Raw genomic sequence first — 21893 nt, forward strand, 5'->3', positions numbered from 1 at the left:
AATCACATGAGTATCATATATTTCCGCTGTGAATGCATATTCAGGTTAAATTGTGATTTGATATTGAGTGTTATTAAAAATGACCAAGAGTATTGTGCTGTATAGATAAATGCTGTCAATTTTTTTAAGGTTTTAGTTCTTCTAAAAGCATCAATGTGACGCCCTTTTGAATTATATGCATGTTATTCTCTGATTATTTGTTAAATATTTTGGGGTATAGAAAGGGGTGTTACAACGTATACCTTCATCTTGACAATACTTGTTGAAAGTTCATATATACTATTCCCCGTTATAGATTCGGATACACTTAGCTTTTTCCCCGTTTCTCTTTCAACTGATGTTTGAAACAACATGAAGGTATCTAACACTTGATTTTTCGTCTTCAAGGCATAAACCCATGTTTTTCGAGAACAATCATCAATGAAAGTCACAAAGTAATATAAGTCACCAAGTGGTCGTGTCTTTTTAGACCACACTCATCAGAATATACTAAATTCAACACTTATGATTTCCTCCTTGGCTCAGATAACATAAATGAAACTCGCCTTTGCTTACCCGCCAAACAATGTGAACACTCTCTCAACTTTGCATCGGAAACACCATACAACACATTCTTCTTAGCCAAAATACTTAAACCTTTTTCATTCATATGACCTAAACGCTTGTGCCATAATTCAGATGAGCTATCATTGTCACAAGTGTTTATGTAGCACTTCGAAACCCCAAATTGGACGACATACAAGTTCAAATTCCTTTTTCCTTTAGCAACCACCATTGAGCCTTTCTTTAACTTCCATTCATTGCTCAAAAACAAATTATCATATCCTTCATTATCCAACTTTCCAACGGATAAAAGATTGAATCGAAGTTCCGGAATATGTTTCACACCTTTGAGAACTATAGTAGTCCCATTGCTAGTTTCGACACAAATATCTCTCATTTTGATGACATTAGCTTGCTCATTATTTCCCTTACGAACAACCCCAAAGTCATCGGTCTCGTAAGTTGAAAAAAGATCACGTCTCGAGGTTGCATGAGTAGAAGCACCACTATCAACCATCCATCCATCTCATTAATTGATAGATTGATATTCTCTACATAACTATTACAAACAATGAAGAAATAATTAACAATAACAATATCTTCATTATTGTTACCTTCCTTTTTATCATTGTTGTAGTTCTTCTGCTTGTTTTCCCTCTTTATGAGAGAATCTATTAGACCCTTCTTGTGATTTACCATGTGAAGTACTGTGATTACTTGAACCTCTAATTTGATGTCTCCCCCTTAATTCAGTAACCAACACCTTGAAATGTGAAGTAGAACCTTGTGACTTATGCCTCAACTCCTCATTTAACACACTACTTTTAGCTAAGTCCATTGAAATGATACCATTAGGAGTAGAGTTGGACAAAGTTGTCCTAAAAATCTCCCAAGAATTAGACAAAGTACCAAGATGCCACAAATCTTGAATTTCATCATCAAAACTAACATTCATCTCCAATAATTGATTTAGAATTCCTTGAAAAGTGTTCAAGTGATCGATCATTGGTGAACCATCACTATATCTCAATAACATCAAGTGCTTGAACAAGAACAACTTATTGTTCCTCGTCTTTCTTGCATACAATTCCTCACGTTTGATCCAAAGAGAACGAGCATGAGTCACCGAGGTCACATGATTCAAAACATTATCATCCATCTATTGGCAAAGATAACCACAAACTTTTCTATGCAACAAAGTACATTTTTCATCACTTTTTCCATCGGGGTTTTCATTAGAGAAAACGGGTAAGTGAAAACCTTTCACATAAAGCATATCTTCCATTTTTCTTTCCAAACCTTATAACTGGAACCATTCAAACTTACTATCCTATATGTGTTTGTCTCCATTGTTACTCAAATCAAACCACTGCTCTGATACTAATTCTTGGGAGAAAATCACAAATGCAATGGAAAAATTCAACAACATAAACTCTCCCAAATATCACATACAACGAAAATCTACAAAAACACATCAAACAACACAACACAATTTTATCGTGGAAAAACATCCATTAACTAGGAGTAAAAAACCACGGGACCCGTAGGTCACTTAAAATCTCCACTATGATCAACAATGGGTACAAACAAGGTTCTCTCCAACACTAGTTAAAGGTATACATCAGCATCATCAAGATTTGCAATCAATCTTGAAATACAACAAGAATCAAGAGAGACAAAACAACCCAAAAAACACCAAGAAATTCTGACCTTAAAGATGGAATCGACATACCGACTTAGAAAACTTAGAATCCAGTCACCACCGTTCAGAATGCGCTCTTATAAGTCATGAACTTTGTGACAAAATTTCAGGACGATCTGACCGTTGGATTTTGCACAAGCTTTGATTTTTTGGAAATGATTTGTGCAGAAAAAGGGGCTGCGGGATTTCACTCTTCTCTCTAATTTTTCTTGTTGTCTCTCTCACACAATGAGGGAATAACCTAAATCTCTTTATTAGATAATAACAAAGGCTTACACACATGGGTCACTAACCCACATCTAATTGGGCCTCTTCAAATAGGAGAGAAAAACCAACAGAAGGAATAGCGAGAAATCATGGAGTCATGTGGCTAAGGGTCTCTATTTTCCAGGCTTTTTTTGAGTTGTGAATTGCGAGACTTTGGAATCGTGAGCTGACTCGAAAATTGAGGGAGTGAGGTGGATTAAAATTCCCTATCTTCCAGGAGTTTCAAGTGTAAAGCGTAAGGAATCGGCGAAGTGCTAATTTGCTGCAAAATAAATGTTTTCTTGTTGCTATTTTATTGTTGTTAACTTGCTTAAAAAAATTTCCCTTGTATCAAACAGATATTTGGGATCGAATTTGAACCAAAACCTTATGAATAAAATTGTTTGCAATTCGGATAATTGAACCTGCATGTGAGACTAATTATGAAATGGTTTTTTCCAATATAGTTTTTGATATTATGGAATTCAAGCTTGAATGTGGATAACTGTTTGCAAATAAATTTTTGGATTTTCATGCTAGGTTAATCGTGGGAGGTATTTTCTCTATTGCTAACATCTGCATATGCCTATAACTAAAGTTTGACAGGAGTATATGCGATATTACCAAACAATGGTAGTATAAATTTCTCTTAGAGTGTGTTTGGATGAGGTAATTGAAAATTTTAAGGAATTTAAATTTCAAAGCATTTTAAATGATTTAATTGAAATTCATTAATTTTTAAATTATTTTGTTTTGATAGAGTATTAAGATAATTCATTGTTAGATTTTTGGGATCATTTTTTATAAAATTTAAATCTTTTTAACCAAATTAAAAAATTGAAAAGTAAGGACCAATTTGTAATTTTTAAAAATTTGAAGGACCAAATTATAAAATTTTAAAAATTATTAAGGACCAATTAGCAATTTTTAGAAAAAAGTTGGGGTCAATTTTGTAATTTTGGGAAATATGAGGACCAATTTGTAAAATTTGAAGAAATAGTAGTAACAAATACGTTCTATGGAGTATGAGAGGGATTTCAAATGCTTTGGTTTTTGATGTCATTTCAAAATGATTAAATTTAACTTAGATAAAATATTTCATAAATTTCCATCATATTAACCGTTCTTCATTTTTGTTTCTAAATAATAAATTTTGGACAAATCATTTTAAATTCCCTCAAAACATTACATTACTTCATTAAAATGTTTCATCCAAACACACTTTAAGATACTACAAGAGATTGTGGCTGAATCTCAAAGACATGTCCATACCTTATCTAAGTTTTGATCAAATATGAGTTGCTTCAATTCTATAACATGTATCTGATTTTGGGGTACCACATAGGTAACTCAAGATCAATGAGAGTTGTCATGTTAATTTGATATAGATATATGGTAGGCTTTTATTAATTAACAAAATGGCCACTATGTCCTCAATTCAAATATTATTATAACAGAAGCAGAGATAAAAATCCAATACCAAATTATTGTTATTTTTATCATTGAATTTCAAGAGCAAAAAGTGAACAGAAGCAAATACAATAATGTCATCATGCTATTATTATTATTATTATTATTATTATGATTATTATTATTATTATTATTATTATTATTATTATTATTATCATTATTATTATTATTATTATTATTATTATTTTATAATGAAAGTTAACGTAACTAAAGCAAAAAGTGAACGTTAGTTTATTTATTTATTTATTAAATAATATAAAGAGATTGAAATGAACAAAAATTGTGTGTAAATTTATTCGGAAAATTAAAATGAATGTACTAAAATGATCAGCGTGAAATATACTTTCGGAAAACATATTGGTTTTAATTAAATTTTGAAATAAAAAAAATAGTACCACAAAAGAGTCGAAAAAAATAAAACGAGCACGCCAGATTAAACTACACAATCTATAGATTAATAAAATTGACGTCTGCGAACTCGATTTTGAAATTTTTTGTCTGCTAATTTTCGTACATTTGAGAATTGATTCAATCAGTTTGTCTGTGAAACTGAAAATTTATTCCGATTGATATTTTAAGCATTATGCGAGATAAAATGCATGTTATAAAATGCAAATGAAGTAATTTTTTTTTTTGAATGCATTGGTTTATTGATCAAGGGGCAAAATTGGGGTATAACAGTTAGTGGCACGAAGGAGAAAAAAATAGAAATTGGATGATAGTAAGTGACGATCAAGAATTCTCAAGCATGAATTTAGAGAGTTTTGGAGTCATTGAAGACATTATTGTTCAGTGATTTTCATGCACTCTTATCTAAACTCATGTTATTTCATTTTTTAATTATGAGTAGCTAAAATTCTCTTGATTAGGTCTTAGTATATGAAATTGATTTTACTCGGTTGAATTATATGGTTGTTTATCTTTTGTTCTAAATGCTCTTTTGTGTTGATGAGCGCACAAAGTGATTTTAGATGAGTAGGGATTACTGATAGTAAGTCTAACAATCTAAAATAGAGAAATTATTCAACTTAGTAATTAACTAGGAATATGTAATTATAAGTTATGGGTAGAGAATTAACGTTCGTAGATCGCCTAGTTTGTCTTCGAGTTCGCCTAAGAAATTAAGGAATTGTAGTGTTAATTATTGAGATGTACACCAAGAAATTGGCTATAGTGATATTGCTGAATCGCCGTAAAATTATAAGTCAATTTGATTTAAGGGATTTGAATAAAATCTAATTTCCTTTTCGTTATCATAACTTTTATCCCATTTATTTTGCATAATTATTTTCCGCAAAATCAATATGAAAACCCTCAATATTTACTTTAATTCATACAAATACAACCTTATTTACTTTAGAATCTTTATTTTATTACTTTGAGAGAATTAGTACACTTGCTAATAAAATCATCAAAATTTATACTTTGTTGTTGTTTGTAACCTTTCGCAGCGAGTCTTTGTTTTATTTCTCATAACATTTTCAAAAAAATAAGCTTGTTGCAAAAGATCGACCAAGGTTCCAATCGCTTATTTTGCTTTGGGAACAAGGTCCTAAACTTTGTTTCTCTCAAATTGATTTAACCTTTCTTTCATAGCAAGAGATCAAGGTTCTTTAATGATAGCTTCATCCATTTACTTTTGCTCAATTTGTGAAACAAAATCCACATGGTTACATACCTTGCTAAGGGAGTGTTGAGATGTAATTCCCTTATAAATATCTCCATTTACATTCTGAATGGGATGGTCCTTAATGGTTCTCCATTCTCAAAATAGACATATATTTTCTAAGTTTACTTATTCAACTTGAATCTCTCCATTTGGACTTTAGACATTTTCTTGTCTTTGATATTTTTACTTTTCCTTGGTCATCATCTTTCAAAGATGTTCTTTCAGGGATACCTGCATAATTAACAATCTCTACTTCTACCTACTAGGAATTAGTTCACCAAAGTTAATATGTATGAGTTCTTATATAGTCATGGTCTTTTGAAAAGAAGTTCTAAAAGGATTTTACATTAAGGTTTTTAAATACCATATAGAGTAATTAAATATACTTTGTTACCTTTATTACACCACTTACTTAATATTAAGTAACTTCTGCAATACAACTTTAATCAATTATAACAACTAAAGAGGGTAAGCTTAGGGATCTTACTAAAAATCAAAGATTCAATGATTTTGTCTTGTTATTATTATGCAAAGATATTTCTTCTATTGTAGGAATGGAACTATAAAACATATTTATTTCTTCAATTGTGTGACTTGAAGAGCAAATGACGATATCATCATCTGCATCACAATTTTACTTTTCTAACTTTGGTACTCAAGCCTTTGCGGAATACATCTTTCTCTTTTTACATTTCACAATGCTCTTTATAAAAGTATTAAGGAGAATGCTCTTTCCCTTTTTCAAGTTTGTTTTCTATAACACCAATAAATTTGCGCGTAGGAAAAAATTAACCTTTCTTCACAATTTAGATCCTCTCATGATATTTTTGTTTATCACTCTCTCCTTTTCCTAATCCAATGATTGATTGTGACAAAAATAAAATAAGAGTACAAAGAAAATAAACCAAAAAATGGATCAAGGATTCATATTAGTGCATGACAAAAACATGCGACGAAAGGTATGTGAGGATCTAAATCTGTATCTAACCCTCTCTATGTTGAATTGATGGTTGCAATTTTATCCATTTACGTTTACATGACAAAGGTTGGTGCAACCTTTTAATATAATGTGACTTTACGCTTGTTTGCCAAGCCATTTCTTATTCAAAGATAGTTTGTTTGAAGCTTCAAACTAAACGATCAAATTACCTTTATTCAATTAAGAACTTTCATTTCAAAGTTTATATATCTCTCTCATATATACATGGAAGGAAATGCTTATGTATGTAATATTCCTCACAAAATGATTTTGATTATGATGATTTTTTTAATAAAGGTTATATATTGAAAAGGAAAAGGTGATACACAAAAAAAGAGGGGAGGGGGGGGGGGGTTATTAGGCCAAAACATGCTCAAAAGGAAACAAACCTAAAACAAGACAATTCTAACATATTTTTTACAAAGTCACTTCTAATTCCCATAAAAATAAAATAAAAAAAAACTTAGGTTGTGAAGATAGCGACCTAAGTTATAAAAAAACTCTGCACATGTGTTTCTCCTTCTTTGTAAATGTGAGTGATAACAAAAAAAAATATTTGCAATTATATTTTTACAATCGAACCATCTACTTCTAAGTTACCAAGGAACTAATGAATCCTTTGAGAAAGCTTGGAATACTAAAATAGAGTCACTCTCAATCCAAATCTTTAACTATGATTTGTCTCTCGCTATTTCAATTGCTTTAAGCATAAAAGAAAAATTCAGCATGTAAGGAGTTGACAAGAAAAGTTGGTTCAGAAAAACCAAGGATGAAATTACCCCTACAACCACTTGTTTGGGAGGCAAGGGAGCCATCGCAGTTACATTTCAACCAGGAGACAATAGGAGGTTGCCAAAGAACTTATTTCACCACATGAGGTTTAGAAAGATGCAAAATTGACATTGAAAGACTTTAGCAACATACAATCCATCAAAGAAGAAGAACATTTAGGCATAACGTTGTTTCCTGCCATAATAATATGGGCATTGATGTTGGATATATATACAAGATTAGGTTAAGGTTCTTGTTATTACACCGGGAAGGGTTTATAGCTTCATAAATAATGTGAATAGAAAAAATAATGGATGCTCTGATGATCAGCAAGCCTTAAGGGGAGATACCTTTTTTTTTTTTTTTGCAAAAAGACCAAAGGTCGTCTGTAAAATGAATTCTAATAGAGGACTTAAGAACCATACTCGGCCAGTGCCAAATTTAAGATGCAAACTTACACTGGAAAAATAAATGAGTGGAGGATTCAGATTCACAATTGCATACTCTGCACATGGATGCCATGTTGATACCTTTATTTATAACATACTCATCAAAAGGAATTTTGCAGTGCAGCAGGTGCCACATCGGAAAAGACATGGAAGGAGGAATGTTAAGGTTCCATATGCTCTCATCCCAGTCTACCTTGATGGAGGGGCGATGCTTGAAGATATAGGCATGCTTAAGAGAAAACATCCAATCATTAGAGTCAGGCAAAATAACAATATCAGAAAAAGTGCCAAATCTAGTGACTTAAGGCATGTGAAAAGAAAAGAAAGGAAAGGGAAAATATCATACTAGAAGGCAGGAACAAACTAATCACCATTGTGCCAGAGGTCTATAATCAACATGTTTGGATCAATGTTATGCTCTTCCAAAATGATAATGTTGGTTTTCTGAAGTAGAGGAACCCCACACCTAGAATATTTCCAAAATATAACCCTACTACCATTTCTAATAAGCCACTAAATTTTGGAAGATACAAAGCTAAACTCTGACCTAATGCTATACCATATGGTAGAAAATGTATGATGCTTTATGATACCATGCATTCTCAAAACTTTGGCTTACACCACATTGGGTCAATCCTCTTCACTATTAATAAATTCCCAATAAAGTTTAAACATCTTCAAAAGAGATACATGCCAAGAGTAAACAGAAAGAGAATGATATAACACAAGACAATGGAACCTATTAGGCTGATGATTGATCCGTATAGTGGACATGGAACCCAAGACAACAGTGGACTTTGAGTTGCTAATTACTTGACATGAAACACTAGAGTATGCTTTAAAATATCCTTTAAGGCAATAAAGTTGGAGTTCTTGCCTCTACATAATATTAGAATATCATCAGCATAAAGGATATGCGAAGGAAGACATAAATTCTAGGAGGCCTTCATATGAACCAATCTGCCAGAACTAACTAGATTAGAAAGATGTCTACCAAGGGCACCCTCAATAAGACAAAACAGGAGAGGGAAAAGGGAGTCCCCTTGTCTAACCCCTCTTTTGCAGGAGAATAAATCATGAAGGGTGCCATTGAAGGCAAAAGACATCTTAGCATAATCAAGGATTATAGAAATCTAATAACAAAAAACATCATTCAAACCTTTTAAAGACGAGTGAGAAAAGACCAACTAGTAGTGTCAAAATCCTTGATAATATCAAATTTGAGAATAACATTTCCTCCATGAATCTTCTCGTCTAGGGTAAACACAAGTTATCTTTGATATTTCTACCTCGAATAAACCTCTTTCACTCTTTGAAAACCAGAAAGAACATTATTTTTGCTAGCCTATCGGTCAAAATATTAGCGATGATGTTGAACTTGAAGTTTACAAAATTAATGTGTATAAATTAAAATCTATCATATAAGAAAAGTCTACCATTTCCTCATCTCTTATCCTTTATGCCACATCATTACTTTCTCTAGCCATTCACATTCACAACTGCTTACAGCACTAATGAACCTCATATAATGCTTCTGCCTTCCAAGCCCCTTCTGCCTTCCAAGCCCTCCACCTTCCACGTTCCAAAACACTTTTATCATTACTATATATAACCATCATACTTTCACAGTATCTATCATGTTCATCAAACCTAATCGTGGAAAATTTTGGTTTATACTATTTTTGCAATTACAGCCATTCCCACGACTATTCATGTGGAAAATTTTGGTTTATACTATTTTTGCAATTACAGCCATTCCCGCGACTATTCATGGACAAACCGGAATTTAACATTTTTTTTCTTTCTTTTCTTGATAGAAAATATCTTTCATGTTATTTGCAGGTTGAATTTGTAGTGTATCATTCTGAAGTACTAATTGGCGTTTCATGTTATTTGCAGGTTGAATTTGTAATGTATCATTCTGAAGTACCGATTGGCGTCACTCCATAGTATATGGTTCGTTTTTTACATGGGTTATTTCCAATCCCTATTTTCTATTTTTTAGTAACAATTTAAATATTCTCCTAATATGTGTTTTGGATTTTTTTCTGGTGCAGACAGTAGAAAACATCGTCTATACGATTCGTTTGAAATAAATATTCTTCTTTGACTGTCCCAAAAGTTTGAGCTGTAGAAGTAGAAATCAAGTTGGCTGGTGTCAATATACAATGGAGAATCTGCTTGAAATTACTGGGTTATGCTTGCGCAAGTTTTGTCAAAAATGTAGATATTATACTATGTAAATAACATGATATTTTATATTAATTCATAGAATGAACTTTAATTTTTTATATTTTAAGTGCAAATATTAATAAATAAATCTTAATTGATTGATTTTATGTTTGAGTGATATTTATATTAAATCTTAGTAATTATAGAAATTGTAGATACAAAGTTAGTTTTATAAAATATTATTGATATTTATTTATTATAAGGTCGAACAAAACAAAAAATAAAGATAAAATATTACAAATTAAAAATGTATACATAATTTTGAAATTTATAAGAAAATAGAATCAAAGAGTAAAGAAAAAAACATTATATTTGTTTAGGTAAATAAAGAGTTTTGAAATGAAAAGACATAAATCATTTACCTATAAAAAAATTAAATATCATAATCATTTTACTTGATTGCAACTTTAATTTTTGATTTAATCTGATTGCAACTTTTGATTTATTATTTTTAATTTTTTGATTTAATGTGATTACAATTTTTAACTTCTTATCCATAATAATCCAAGCATTATGGTCGATTTGAACGTGATTTTAAAGAATGGTTTGTTGAAATAATGAAGCAGCACACCTATTTTCTTGATATGGAAATAATTGGTATAGTATTGCAAATTTTAATAAATAAATTTCATTGATTAATTGATTTTATCTTTGAGTGATATTTATATTAAATCTTAGTAGCTATAAAAATTATAGATATTATAATATATAAATAACATAATATTGTATATTAATTCATATAACTAAAGAATATTTTAGTTAGGTCAAATTAAAAAAATTAAGTTTATCAATATATATATATATATATATATATATAATTTATAAAGTTAGTTTTATAAAATATTATTGATATTTATTTATTCTAAGGTCGAACAAAAATAAATAAATATAGAATATAATAAAATATTACAAATTCAAAACATATACATAATTTTGAAATGTATAAGAAAATAGAATCAAAGAATAAAGAAAAAAACAGTATATTTTTTTAGGTAAATAAAGAGTTTAGAATGAAAAGACATAAATCATTTACTTATAAAAAAGTTAAATATCATAATTATCTTTAGTAATCATTGATCGATTGATTGCAATTTTTAATTTATGATTTAATGCATGTGATTGCAACTTTTGATTTCTTATTCTTTTAGTACTTACCATATTATATTTAAATTATTAGATTTGAGAAAATATTGTACTTTTATATCTTACAAAATTATATTGTTTTTACAATATTGTATGATTTACCTAAAAATAATATAATTTTGAGTAAATATTGTACTTTTGTATGATTTACCTAAAATTATCTAACTTTGTAAGATATAAAAGCATTTTTAACGACCCATACCATAAAATCAGTACGTTGGGAATAATTTAGTTGATATAGAATCAATACATTAAAATCATATCAATTACTTACCAATATCTTAATTGGTATAAAATAAATACGTTACATCTTAATTGGTATAAAATAAATACGTTACAAATATATTTAGTACTCCAATTATATTGATGTTGTATCACCAAAAATTAAATTGAGTGAATCATATTATCATTAAAAATTAATAAATATAATTTATCTCACTTTCCTTCAAAATTATTTAATAGAAACTTTCCAAAATAATGAATTTATCAACATAATTTTGAAACCAAATTTCATATGGTTAGAATATTTTTAACCTCTCATTTAACAAAAGGATAAATATTATTAGATACATATTTTAATAAAATGTTTTAGGCATATCATTGCTTTTATATATTGTATGAAGTTTTTTGATAAAAATTTCATAGATATTATTATAAAAATAAAGTATATTTTCAAAATATTTAAAATACAACATGTGTCATCGTCATTCTCTGTATAGAAAAACTAACTACTATTTTCTATTTTCACTTTAATAAGATTTCTTACTAATACTACTAAATTATTTAAAATATAAAATATGAAAGTTATATATATATATATATATATATATATATATATATATATATATATATAAAAATGAAATTTTTTAGAGATTATTAAATAAAATAAATATATTAGATCTATTGACATTTTTTTAAAAAAAATATTTAAAAATAACTATGGGTGTTAATAAGCATAAGTAATCAAATGAAACATAAGTATTGTATGAATAAATAGTAATAGAATGAAACATAAGTAATGTATGAATAAGTAGTAATAGAATGAAACATAAGTAATATATGAATAAATAATATCAAAACTGTATGATATTTTTTATTAATCATACAATTTGTTTGTCATTTATAAAATTTAAAATTTAATTGAACAAGTTCATCAATAATCAATATATATATTTATCTATATATAATATAATATAATTGAAATATTACCATTAAAACTTTAATGGGTCAATTCTATCCAAATACAAAATAATATATTACGGATATACACACGGGTAATTATATGGTACGCACATATGGTACTGATATTAACACATTTAATTAAATGTAATAACGAGAATAAGTTTACAATTGATTTAAATAGTTGGCTTAATTGCAACTTTGGTCCCCCAATTTTGTCTTTTTCTCGATTTTAGTCCCCCCATTTTTAAAACCACGATTTTGGTCCCCTTTTTGAGTTTTCTAATGAAAAAGAGACAGGAATAGAGACTAATTTTGCAGAAAAAAACTAAATAGAGGGACGAAAATTGCACAGAAAACTTAAAAAAGGACTAAAATAGTGATTTTTAAAATAGAGGGATCAAAATTAAGAAAAAGATAAAATAGGAGGATTAAAGTTGCAATTAAGCCTAAATAGTTTTATAAATAATTCCAAAACAAAAATATTTATATGTAGGAATAATTAACTATTGATTCAAATATTTTATATATGGAATAATATATCTGATTTGTAAATTGAGTTTAATCAATTATATTAAATATTTATTATTAATTGTATTATATAATTTGATAGAATATTTCTTAAATATTTATTATTAATTGTTATTATAAAAAAATTTAATTATCATCAAATATTTTTAAACAATGTTAAAATTAATTTATTTTTGTTTCAAAAATATCATCAAAATATTGAATATTAATAGAAACATGAAGTTACTGATAAAAAAATTGAATATTAACGGGAACATGTAGTTATTAATCAAAATATTGAATATTAATAGAATTTCTTTTAATATTAATGGGTACATGAAGTTACTAATCAAAATATTGAATATTAAAGATAATATTAAATTACTGATCAAAATATTAAATGTATTGAATATTAACGGAAACATGAAGTTACTGATAAAAAATGGCATGTTAACGAGAGCATAAAGTTACTGATCAAAATATTGAATATTAACGAGAACACGAAGTTATTGATCAAACTATTTCAATTAACGGGAAAACAAAGTTATTGATCAAAAACTATTGAATATTAACGGGAACATGAAGTTATTAATCAAAATATTGAATATTAACGAGAACATGAAGTTAGTAATCAAAATATTGAATATTAACGTAAGTATTAAATTACAGAGCAAAGTATATAATATTAACGGGAACATGGAGTTACTGCTAAAAATATTGAATAATAACGGAAACATGGCGTTATTAATCAAACTATTGAATATTAACAGGAACAAATTTGAAACATTAACAGAAACACGAAGTTAGTGATCAAAATAATGAATATTAATGGGAACTTGAAGTTATTGATCAAAATATTGAATTTTAACGGGAACATGAAGTTACTGAACAAAATATTGAATATCAACGAGAACACGAAGTTACTGATCAAAATATTAAATATTAAGGGGAACATGAAGTTACTGGTCAAAATATTGAATATTAATGGGAAATGAAGTTTATTGATCAAAATATTGAATATTAGTGGGAACACGGAGTTACTGATCAAAATATTGAATATTAACGGGAACACGGAGTTATTGATTAAAATATTAAATATTAACGGGAGCACAAAGTTAATGATCAAAATTTTGAATATTATCGAAAACATTAAGTTACTATCCAAATTTTAAAAATTAACAGGAACAAATTTTGAATATTAACGGGAACACAAAGTTACTAATCAAAATAATAAATGTTGTCGGGAACACGGAGTTATTGACAAAATATTGAATATTAACAGGAACATTAAGTTACTGATAATTTTTTTGAATATTAACGGAAACGAATTTGGAATATTAACGGGAACACGAACTTATTGATCAAAATAATGAATTTTAACGGGAACAAGGAGTTACTGATCAAAATAATGAATATTAACAAGAACATGAAGTTACTGATCAAAATTTTGAAAATTAACGGGAAGAAATTTGAAATATTAACGGGAATACGAAGTTACTTATCAAAATAATGAATATTAACGGGAACATGAAGTAACTGGTCAAAGTATTTTTCTATTAATTATGCATTTTCAATGAATCATTATTATAAATGGAGTTTGTAGTGGTTTCTCATTGGCCTACAAGACAGAGCTGATAGTTTGAGATTGGGCTGATAGTTTGTAGTTATAATTGAGCCAAAATAATTAATTTTCTCCTTAGCCAGCAAAAAATAATCGATTATGCTTAGCTGATAGTTTGAGATTGGGCTAATAGTTATCACTAATTGAATTATATAATTTGATTGAATATTTCTTCATTATAATTCGTGAATTTGCGATTTTAAAACTTTTCCTTCATTATAATTTGTTAAATAAAATATTACTATTTTTATAACTTTTTCAATTTTATCCAAAACTTAATCTTTTACTAATATCTTTTATTTTTCTCAATCACAATGCGCGAAAACGACGGGTACCCGTGCGAACGCACGGGTAAGACACTAGTTTATTTTACAAAAGCAATATTAATAATATTTTATAATTGTATTTTTTTCTGTTTGCCATGCTTTTTCTATTGAGTAGATCTATTTATATCAATTACTACCTTAAAAACCAAATTATATTACAAAATCTAATTAATAAAAAAAGAAGAAAAACTTTGCAATAGAAAAATAATCCCAGTTGTAAAAAACGAGCGTATAAATCAAGCAACCCTTTTTGGTTCGTTCGTTCGTTCATCTTCCTTTTGCGAGGTTTTGAATTTCACAACTCAAACCTCACTTTTCATGGCAGACACTACCTCAGTCCAGCTTCAACAACCAAGTCGATCAAGGGACCTCGATAAGCTCCTTCTCAGACCCGGCAATCTCGTCGGTCCAAGGTTCGAACCTGGCACAGAGGTACTTTCTTCACTCTTAGGGTTTTCTTTTCGCGTTTCATCATGTGAATTTCAAGATTTTGCCTCTGTTGTTGTTGATATAGTTGAGAGATGATCTTCAAGCTTTCGCCAAAGTGTTGGTGGTTGGGGCAGGTGGGTTAGGTTGCGAATTGTTGAAAGATTTAGCCTTAACTGGTTTCCGAAACCTTGAGGTTATTGATATGGATCGTATCGAAGTTACTAATCTTAATCGCCAATTTTTGTTTAGGTAAACGTAAACCCCTTTTGCTTTATTTCTTGTTATTGTGATTTTTGAGTGTTTGATTTGTGTAATTTTTGGTTTGTTTGTAGACTTGAAGATGTTGGGAAACCGAAAGCTGAGGTAGCTGCCAAGCGTGTAATGGAAAGAATTAGTGGTGTGGAGATTGTGCCACATTTTTGCAGGATTGAGGATAAGGATATTGAGTTTTATAATGATTTTAGTATTATTGCACTTGGGCTTGATTCTATTGAGGCTCGGAGCTACATCAATAATGTTGCTTGTAGTTTTCTAGGTGTGTGTTGTATTTTTATAGTTTACACTTTGTTACTACTTTCCTTTATATGGTTCCTTTGATTTATTGTTTTGAGTCAAAACACTTTTGAGGAAAGGTGGTTTTGTTTCAATTACGCGTGTTGTTATCATCATGTATTGGTTGTTTTTACATCCTATGGATAGTATTGTTTCTTCCTGGTCATTTGGCATAAAGATTTTAACTCTACACAAGTATATTTGTGGATGTTATATTGTCGGACTTAGTATGTTATTTTTCATTTCCATCATATCCTGGGGTTTTCTGCATTGCAGTCTGCTTGTGCTAATTTTGGTTTAATTTATTTTGACTGATAAAACTAGAATATGATTCTGATGATAATCCACGAGAAGAGACGATCAAACCTATGGTGGATGGTGGGACTGAAGGTTTCAAGGGCCATGCCAGGGTTATAATGCCAGGGATCACACCGTGCTTTGAGTGTACCATATGGCTTTTTCCACCTCAAGTGAAGTTTCCTTTATGTACCTTGGCAGAAACCCCTAGAACTGCTGCCCACTGTATTGAGTATGCTCACTTGATTAAATGGGATGAGGTAAATGATCATTCATCTTTTGTTTTATTTTGTAACAATGCATTTTCTTATATACAATGTCTGATGTATAGGTTCATCGCGGAGTTCCTTTTGACCCTGATAACCCCAAGAATATGAAATGGGTCTATGACGAGGTAACTTCTATTTCATAATGGGTTTCTTTTCTCTTCAATGTATGCATCTTTGGCCCATCAATAAGTTACAAGTTTCACCATTTACGTTTTATAGGCTGTCAAAAGGGCCGAGCTTTTTGGCATTCCTGGAGTTACTTATTCTTTCACCCAGGTAAATAGATGATTCGGGATGCCAGTTCTCCCAGGCAAAATTCCATTTTTCTGTAAGATGTACAATGATGAATTCCTAAAATTTGTTCAATGTTTGTGCCACTTGTTGTTTTCCCTTGATAACAAATTACATTTTCCTTTTTACTAAGCTATTAATTGTTTTAATAGGGTGTTGTGAAGAACATCATACCAGCTATAGCTTCAACAAATGCAATTATATCAGCTGCATGTGCACTGGAAACATTGAAAATTGCAACAGAGTGCAGCAAAACTTTGTCAAACTATTTAACGTTTGTTCTTTATCTTTTATATTTCTCTGTATTTGGCTATTGGCCTATAAGAATTATTAATTAGTTCACACCTCATGTAGGTATAATGGTTCAGAAGGCCTCCACACTAAAGTGACAGAATTCGAAAGGGACAGAGACTGCCTTGTTTGTGGTCCTGGTATACGAATTGAACTGGACCCTTCAATCACATTGCAAAAGGTAAAATTTCAATCAATGACTCGGCAAATTCTTTTTACTAGATATCATAGGAGTGCATCAGCTATCTATTCTCTGTCTTTAGGAGGTTCAAACATTTCTGATACAGCATATTGAAAATTTTATATCATATTTCAAATTGTTTGGTTGCTAGCTAGCTATTTATAATTTAAAGCCTTACTGACCTTAAAATAACTAGGAATTCATAGTTACCTTCAGCATTTTCCAGCTATTTGCTTGGCTTCATTTCCTAATGCCTTTCCTTAGCTGTCGTACTGCATTTAAAATTATTTTGAGCTCAACATCTTTGGCCCTTTGTTATTGGGTAGAATTCGAAAACACTCTTTGGGGGAGATGTAGAACTGCTTTGTGTCAAATCTTGAATGTTTCATTTAGTTTATGTTCGACCCCTTTCCTTTTCCTTTTTGTTGTTGATGGTTGTACAATGAATTGATAGAATGGTGAATAGGTAGTTGTTAGGACTGTAAGTTGAGGGAGTTAGCATTAGATAGATTAGTTGTGCTGAGATTATTAGAGAGGTAGGCTGTGTTGTTGATAAATACAAAGAAGAGTATGCATGCATCATCTTTTATTAATGTAAAAGATATTTTGGCCAACTTTAATGGCAATAGCTGTGAAATTATCCCTGATTTATGCTCTTCAGCAATGAAGCACGGACACGATACGAGTATCGGATACGATACGGAGATACGTTACTAATTGAAATCTATAAGATACGATACGTTTAGTTAAATTATAGTCTAACAAAACCAAACTGAATGGAATTTTAAATACATTACTATATTGCTGGAAAATATTAAAGTAATACCTATATTTTAGTAAGAAGATGTTCTTAATGAAAAAATGTGAAGGCATTATGAAAAAGAAGAAATTAATTGTTGCAGAGAAAGAGGTTGCAAGGTATAATATTGAAAGTAGAACTTTCTTGTAAAAATTAAAAGGAATGATAAGTAAGAAAAAAGAGGAAATTATAATTAATATGAATTAAATTTAAAATGTTGAAAATTGGTAGTAATAAATCATGAGAAATTAAACCATTCTTGAAAAATGGCAGGTTTTTGGAAGGAATTAAATAGATAGGGTATTAAAAATGACCATTAAAAAGAATAAAGAGTCATTAAAATAAAATAAAAAAACTCTTAAAATTGAGAAGTCACGTATCCTGACGTATCGGAGACGTATCGCTGCCGTATCGGAATTTATTTACTTATTTTTTAAAATAAATAAATCCGGATACTCCTTCGATACGTATCGGCGCCGTATCGGAGCGTATCGGCGTATCGGAGCGTATCAGATACGATACGGCCTAGTTTTTGAAGTATCCGTGCTTCATAGCTCTTCAGTAATAGCAAATGTTTGGCTGTGTGCGCGTGATCTGCCTTTGTTTTATAACTTGAGCTTGGCCCTTTATGAGATGTTTGGAAGAGTTTATCTCGACTTATCTTATGACATAGACACTAATGTTAGTGTTTGGAGTAGATTATGAAAATAGTTTGTGATATGCTCATGAGCTGCCTTTAACATATTTTCACGAGCTCTCTGTAATAGTTTATAGAAATTTTTTAATCATACCTTATTGAGAAAATGTTTTTCCTAACTAACAAACTAACTGAACTAAACGATTCTAACTATTTAATGCCTTTCTATTATCCTATTAAGTGGTTGGAGAGTAGGTCCTTACCTACAGCAGTCTGAAAATGGTCAAATTCAAGAGCGAAGAGGATAGAACCATTTCTAAAGGGATAGAGTGTTGAAATAATTGTTGAAGAAGATGGATGATGTTTTGATAGTATTTATACGACATCTCCTAGGAAGGAGGAGCCAAACCAATGCTTATGGGGTTAGCCACAAAAAAGAAAAATATGGGAACGAGACCATACCCGACTCTAAGGACATACACATAGGAGTGTTTGCCAGGGGTAAATTGGTAATGGTGGTTATGGAGGTAATAGCTCGCTCTGGGTTCATATAGCGATATGTTGGAGTTCCCACATCTTGGGTTGATTTGAGAGCTGCTGTAGTACAAAAGTTTAAACCTCTAATGATGCATAAACCCCTATGACTTTACTCTTGGGTTGGGTGTGAAGCAAGTGAATCTTGTGGAGGAATATAGACTATAGAGGGAGATTTATGTTGAAAAGACATCAATATATTGTATTATAGCTCAAGAGATGGGCACAAGGCGCATGAAACAAATAGGAATTCAAATGGGTGCGTGCGTGTGGTCTAGCGGTGAAACACTTGGGTCTTGAGAGTGTGCTCCTCTCAAGGTCTCAGGTTTGAAACCCGCTAGATACAAATTGCTTATTAAAATTAAAAAAAAAAAAGAAGATAGGAATTCAAATTGCGAACTAGCTTGGGAGGCTTTGTTAGATAACCCTACACATTTAGTTAATACTTAGTAGCTAAGTTCATGGATCAGTAGTTAGGAGGGAAAAAGATGTAAGCAGGAATTTCATCTGAGAGGTAATCGGGATCTTTGGGGTTTAGAGGTGCTGACCCTTGACATTCTGTTACATGTTTCTGTAATTTAGGGAGATATTCCCTCTACTCTTCGGAGCATAGTTCCTGTTTCAAACTATTGCTGAAAGGGTCCTTTTTATTTCATTGAAATATTCACTTTATTGTGAATGGTTGCAACCTATCAATTATTTTGAATCTTGACTCTAAATCAGCGAAATTGGTACTTTGCATGTTGTTGTGCTTATGATATATATATAGTTTTCAAGCAACTCAAGTCATCGGTGCCTCTATTATATTTCCTTCTGATGTGTGATTTTTAATCAATTATCAAACTTGTGCAGTTCATGGATCTTCTAGAAGAACACCCTAAATTGCAATTGTCGAAAGCTAGTGTTACCCATCGAGGAAAGAATCTGTATATGCAAGCTCCACCTGTATTGGAAGAAATGACTCGATCGAACCTCTCTCTATCTCTTTTTAACCTCATGGGTAAATTGCCCAAAGACATTGTGCACGTGAATGGTATGACAAGCAGGAATGACCAAAAAACCTCATGTTTGAGAAAATTGCACGTTGTATTCAAAGGAGTTGATGGGGTTACAGATATGGATACTGCTGGAGGAGCATAACTGAATATTTTCTGGCTTTGTAAGCATTAGTTAATTGTTAGATATCACAGCTTGTTTCCAATATTAGTGAAGCAAGATTAACAATTTTTACAATGTAAAAGGTATTCATGGATGGTTAGCAAATGACATCTAATGCGGCCGATTCGGCAAATCCATTGTTATGTGCACTCTGATTGATGGAGCACATGGATATATCATATGGAGTTATGATTCGAAATATTTCTCACTGCACTTTGTTCATTAAACTAAAATGTTTTGATGGGGATGGATTATCAATCTAAGTTTGTGCTAGGGAAATGTTCTCGTGTATTGTTTATGATTTAGCAATGAATGATTGAGAAAGTTAAGATTCTGATAGTTTGCTGTTATTACTACTACTGGTATTAATGGTACTTGAAACACACTAGAAATTGTGATGTTTGTATCCTATAGGATTGACGTTGTTTCATTTATCTATTCTCTATTTATGAGTGTTAAATAAGTTCCAGTAGTTCTATAAATGGATCACACTAAGAGGATATCTCAATCTACCCCTTGAAACTCTTAGGCATCCGACAAAATGTCCCCTGTTTTCGGAGATATACTTTAGGAAGCATCATTTTTGGCCAAATTTTGGGTTTTTCCGGAGGTGTATTTACGGAAGTAGTTTAAAATTGTAAACATTGAAAAAATTTCATAATAATTCAGTTAAAAGAAGGTTCCGTAGATACACTTACGATATAAATTAAGAAATTTTTATAATAATTTAGTTAAGAGAAGATTCTTCTGTAAAGACACCTACAGAACGATAGGGAAAATTTCATAATAATTTAGTTAAGAGAAGATTTCGTAGATATACTTATGAAACAAATCAACGTTGAGTAAAACAAAAATTAAATATACCTATGAAAATAGAGAGTATTTTTAGAAACGCGCATGATGTATGAGAAGCTTAAGGGGGTGGAATAAGAGATTTCCCACACTAATGAGTATCTAATTTTTTTTTACTTGTGTCCATTTATCTCTTAAATTCGGAATGGACATTAATAGAACTTAGATGATGAATGTAGCAAAGTTAAACCCAATGTAGATAAATGAAACAAAATTAAACATATTCTTTTAATTAAAGGTCACTCTTTATTGGAAGCAGTTGAGGATGGTAAGAGGAAATGTCCTAAAGGTATCTTTGGATTGGTGGTATATGATGGAATGGAGTGGTAATTAATGAGGTTCTATTGTTTGGATTTGTAAATAATTGATGGAATGGAATGGAACATGATGGAATCAATTCCATCATATTCCATCCAATTCTCTATTTTTTTGTTCCATCCAATTTGGAGTGTATGGGATGGAATGAAAGATTTTAAAAAAATTAACCAAACAATGGAACGTGATCTATATTCCATTTCGTTCCGCTCCACTCCGCTCCGTCATGTTCCGCTCCACTCTGCTCCGTTATGTTCCATCAATCTAAACATAGCCTAAGGCTGGTAGGAATGTTTTAAAAGTCTCACATTTGATGTATTATGATGACTTAATGTTGTTTGGTAAAGCCTCTGATAAGTAAATGAGAATTATCAAAGGAATTTTAAACAAGTTCTATGCAATATCAGGGCAAAGGATTAACCATGACAAGTCTTGTATCCTATTTTAA

At 30.4% G+C, this 21893-nt stretch overlaps 1 protein-coding gene across 1 annotated transcript; it reads left to right on the forward strand.

Annotated features, from left to right (window-relative positions):
- Positions 1-15074: 15074 nt before the first annotated feature.
- LOC131627171 (NEDD8-activating enzyme E1 catalytic subunit) lies at positions 15075-20617 on the forward strand. The gene is made up of 9 exons (XM_058898007.1): positions 15075-15272; positions 15355-15518; positions 15602-15804; positions 16146-16378; positions 16450-16512; positions 16607-16663; positions 16831-16952; positions 17033-17150; positions 19973-20617. Exons 1-9 carry the CDS (start codon positions 15159-15161, stop codon positions 20258-20260), a joined length of 1362 nt encoding a protein of 453 aa, XP_058753990.1. The 5' UTR covers positions 15075-15158; the 3' UTR covers positions 20261-20617.
- Positions 20618-21893: the final 1276 nt, after the last annotated feature.

Source organism: Vicia villosa, linkage group LG1, assembly GCF_029867415.1.
Source record: "Vicia villosa cultivar HV-30 ecotype Madison, WI linkage group LG1, Vvil1.0, whole genome shotgun sequence".
Taxonomy (NCBI): Eukaryota; Viridiplantae; Streptophyta; class Magnoliopsida; order Fabales; family Fabaceae; genus Vicia; species Vicia villosa.

Excerpts from the sequence above, each read along its gene's own strand:
- LOC131627171 (XM_058898007.1), top strand. The coding sequence starts at position 15,159 with ATGGCAGACACTACCTCAGTCCAGCTTCAACAACCAAGTCGATCAAGG. Across the intron at positions 16,379-16,449 it reads ACTTGATTAAATGGGATGAG|GTTCATCGCGGAGTTCCTTT; the intron begins GTAAATGATCAT and ends TCTGATGTATAG. Across the intron at positions 16,664-16,830 it reads TTACTTATTCTTTCACCCAG|GGTGTTGTGAAGAACATCAT; the intron begins GTAAATAGATGA and ends TTGTTTTAATAG.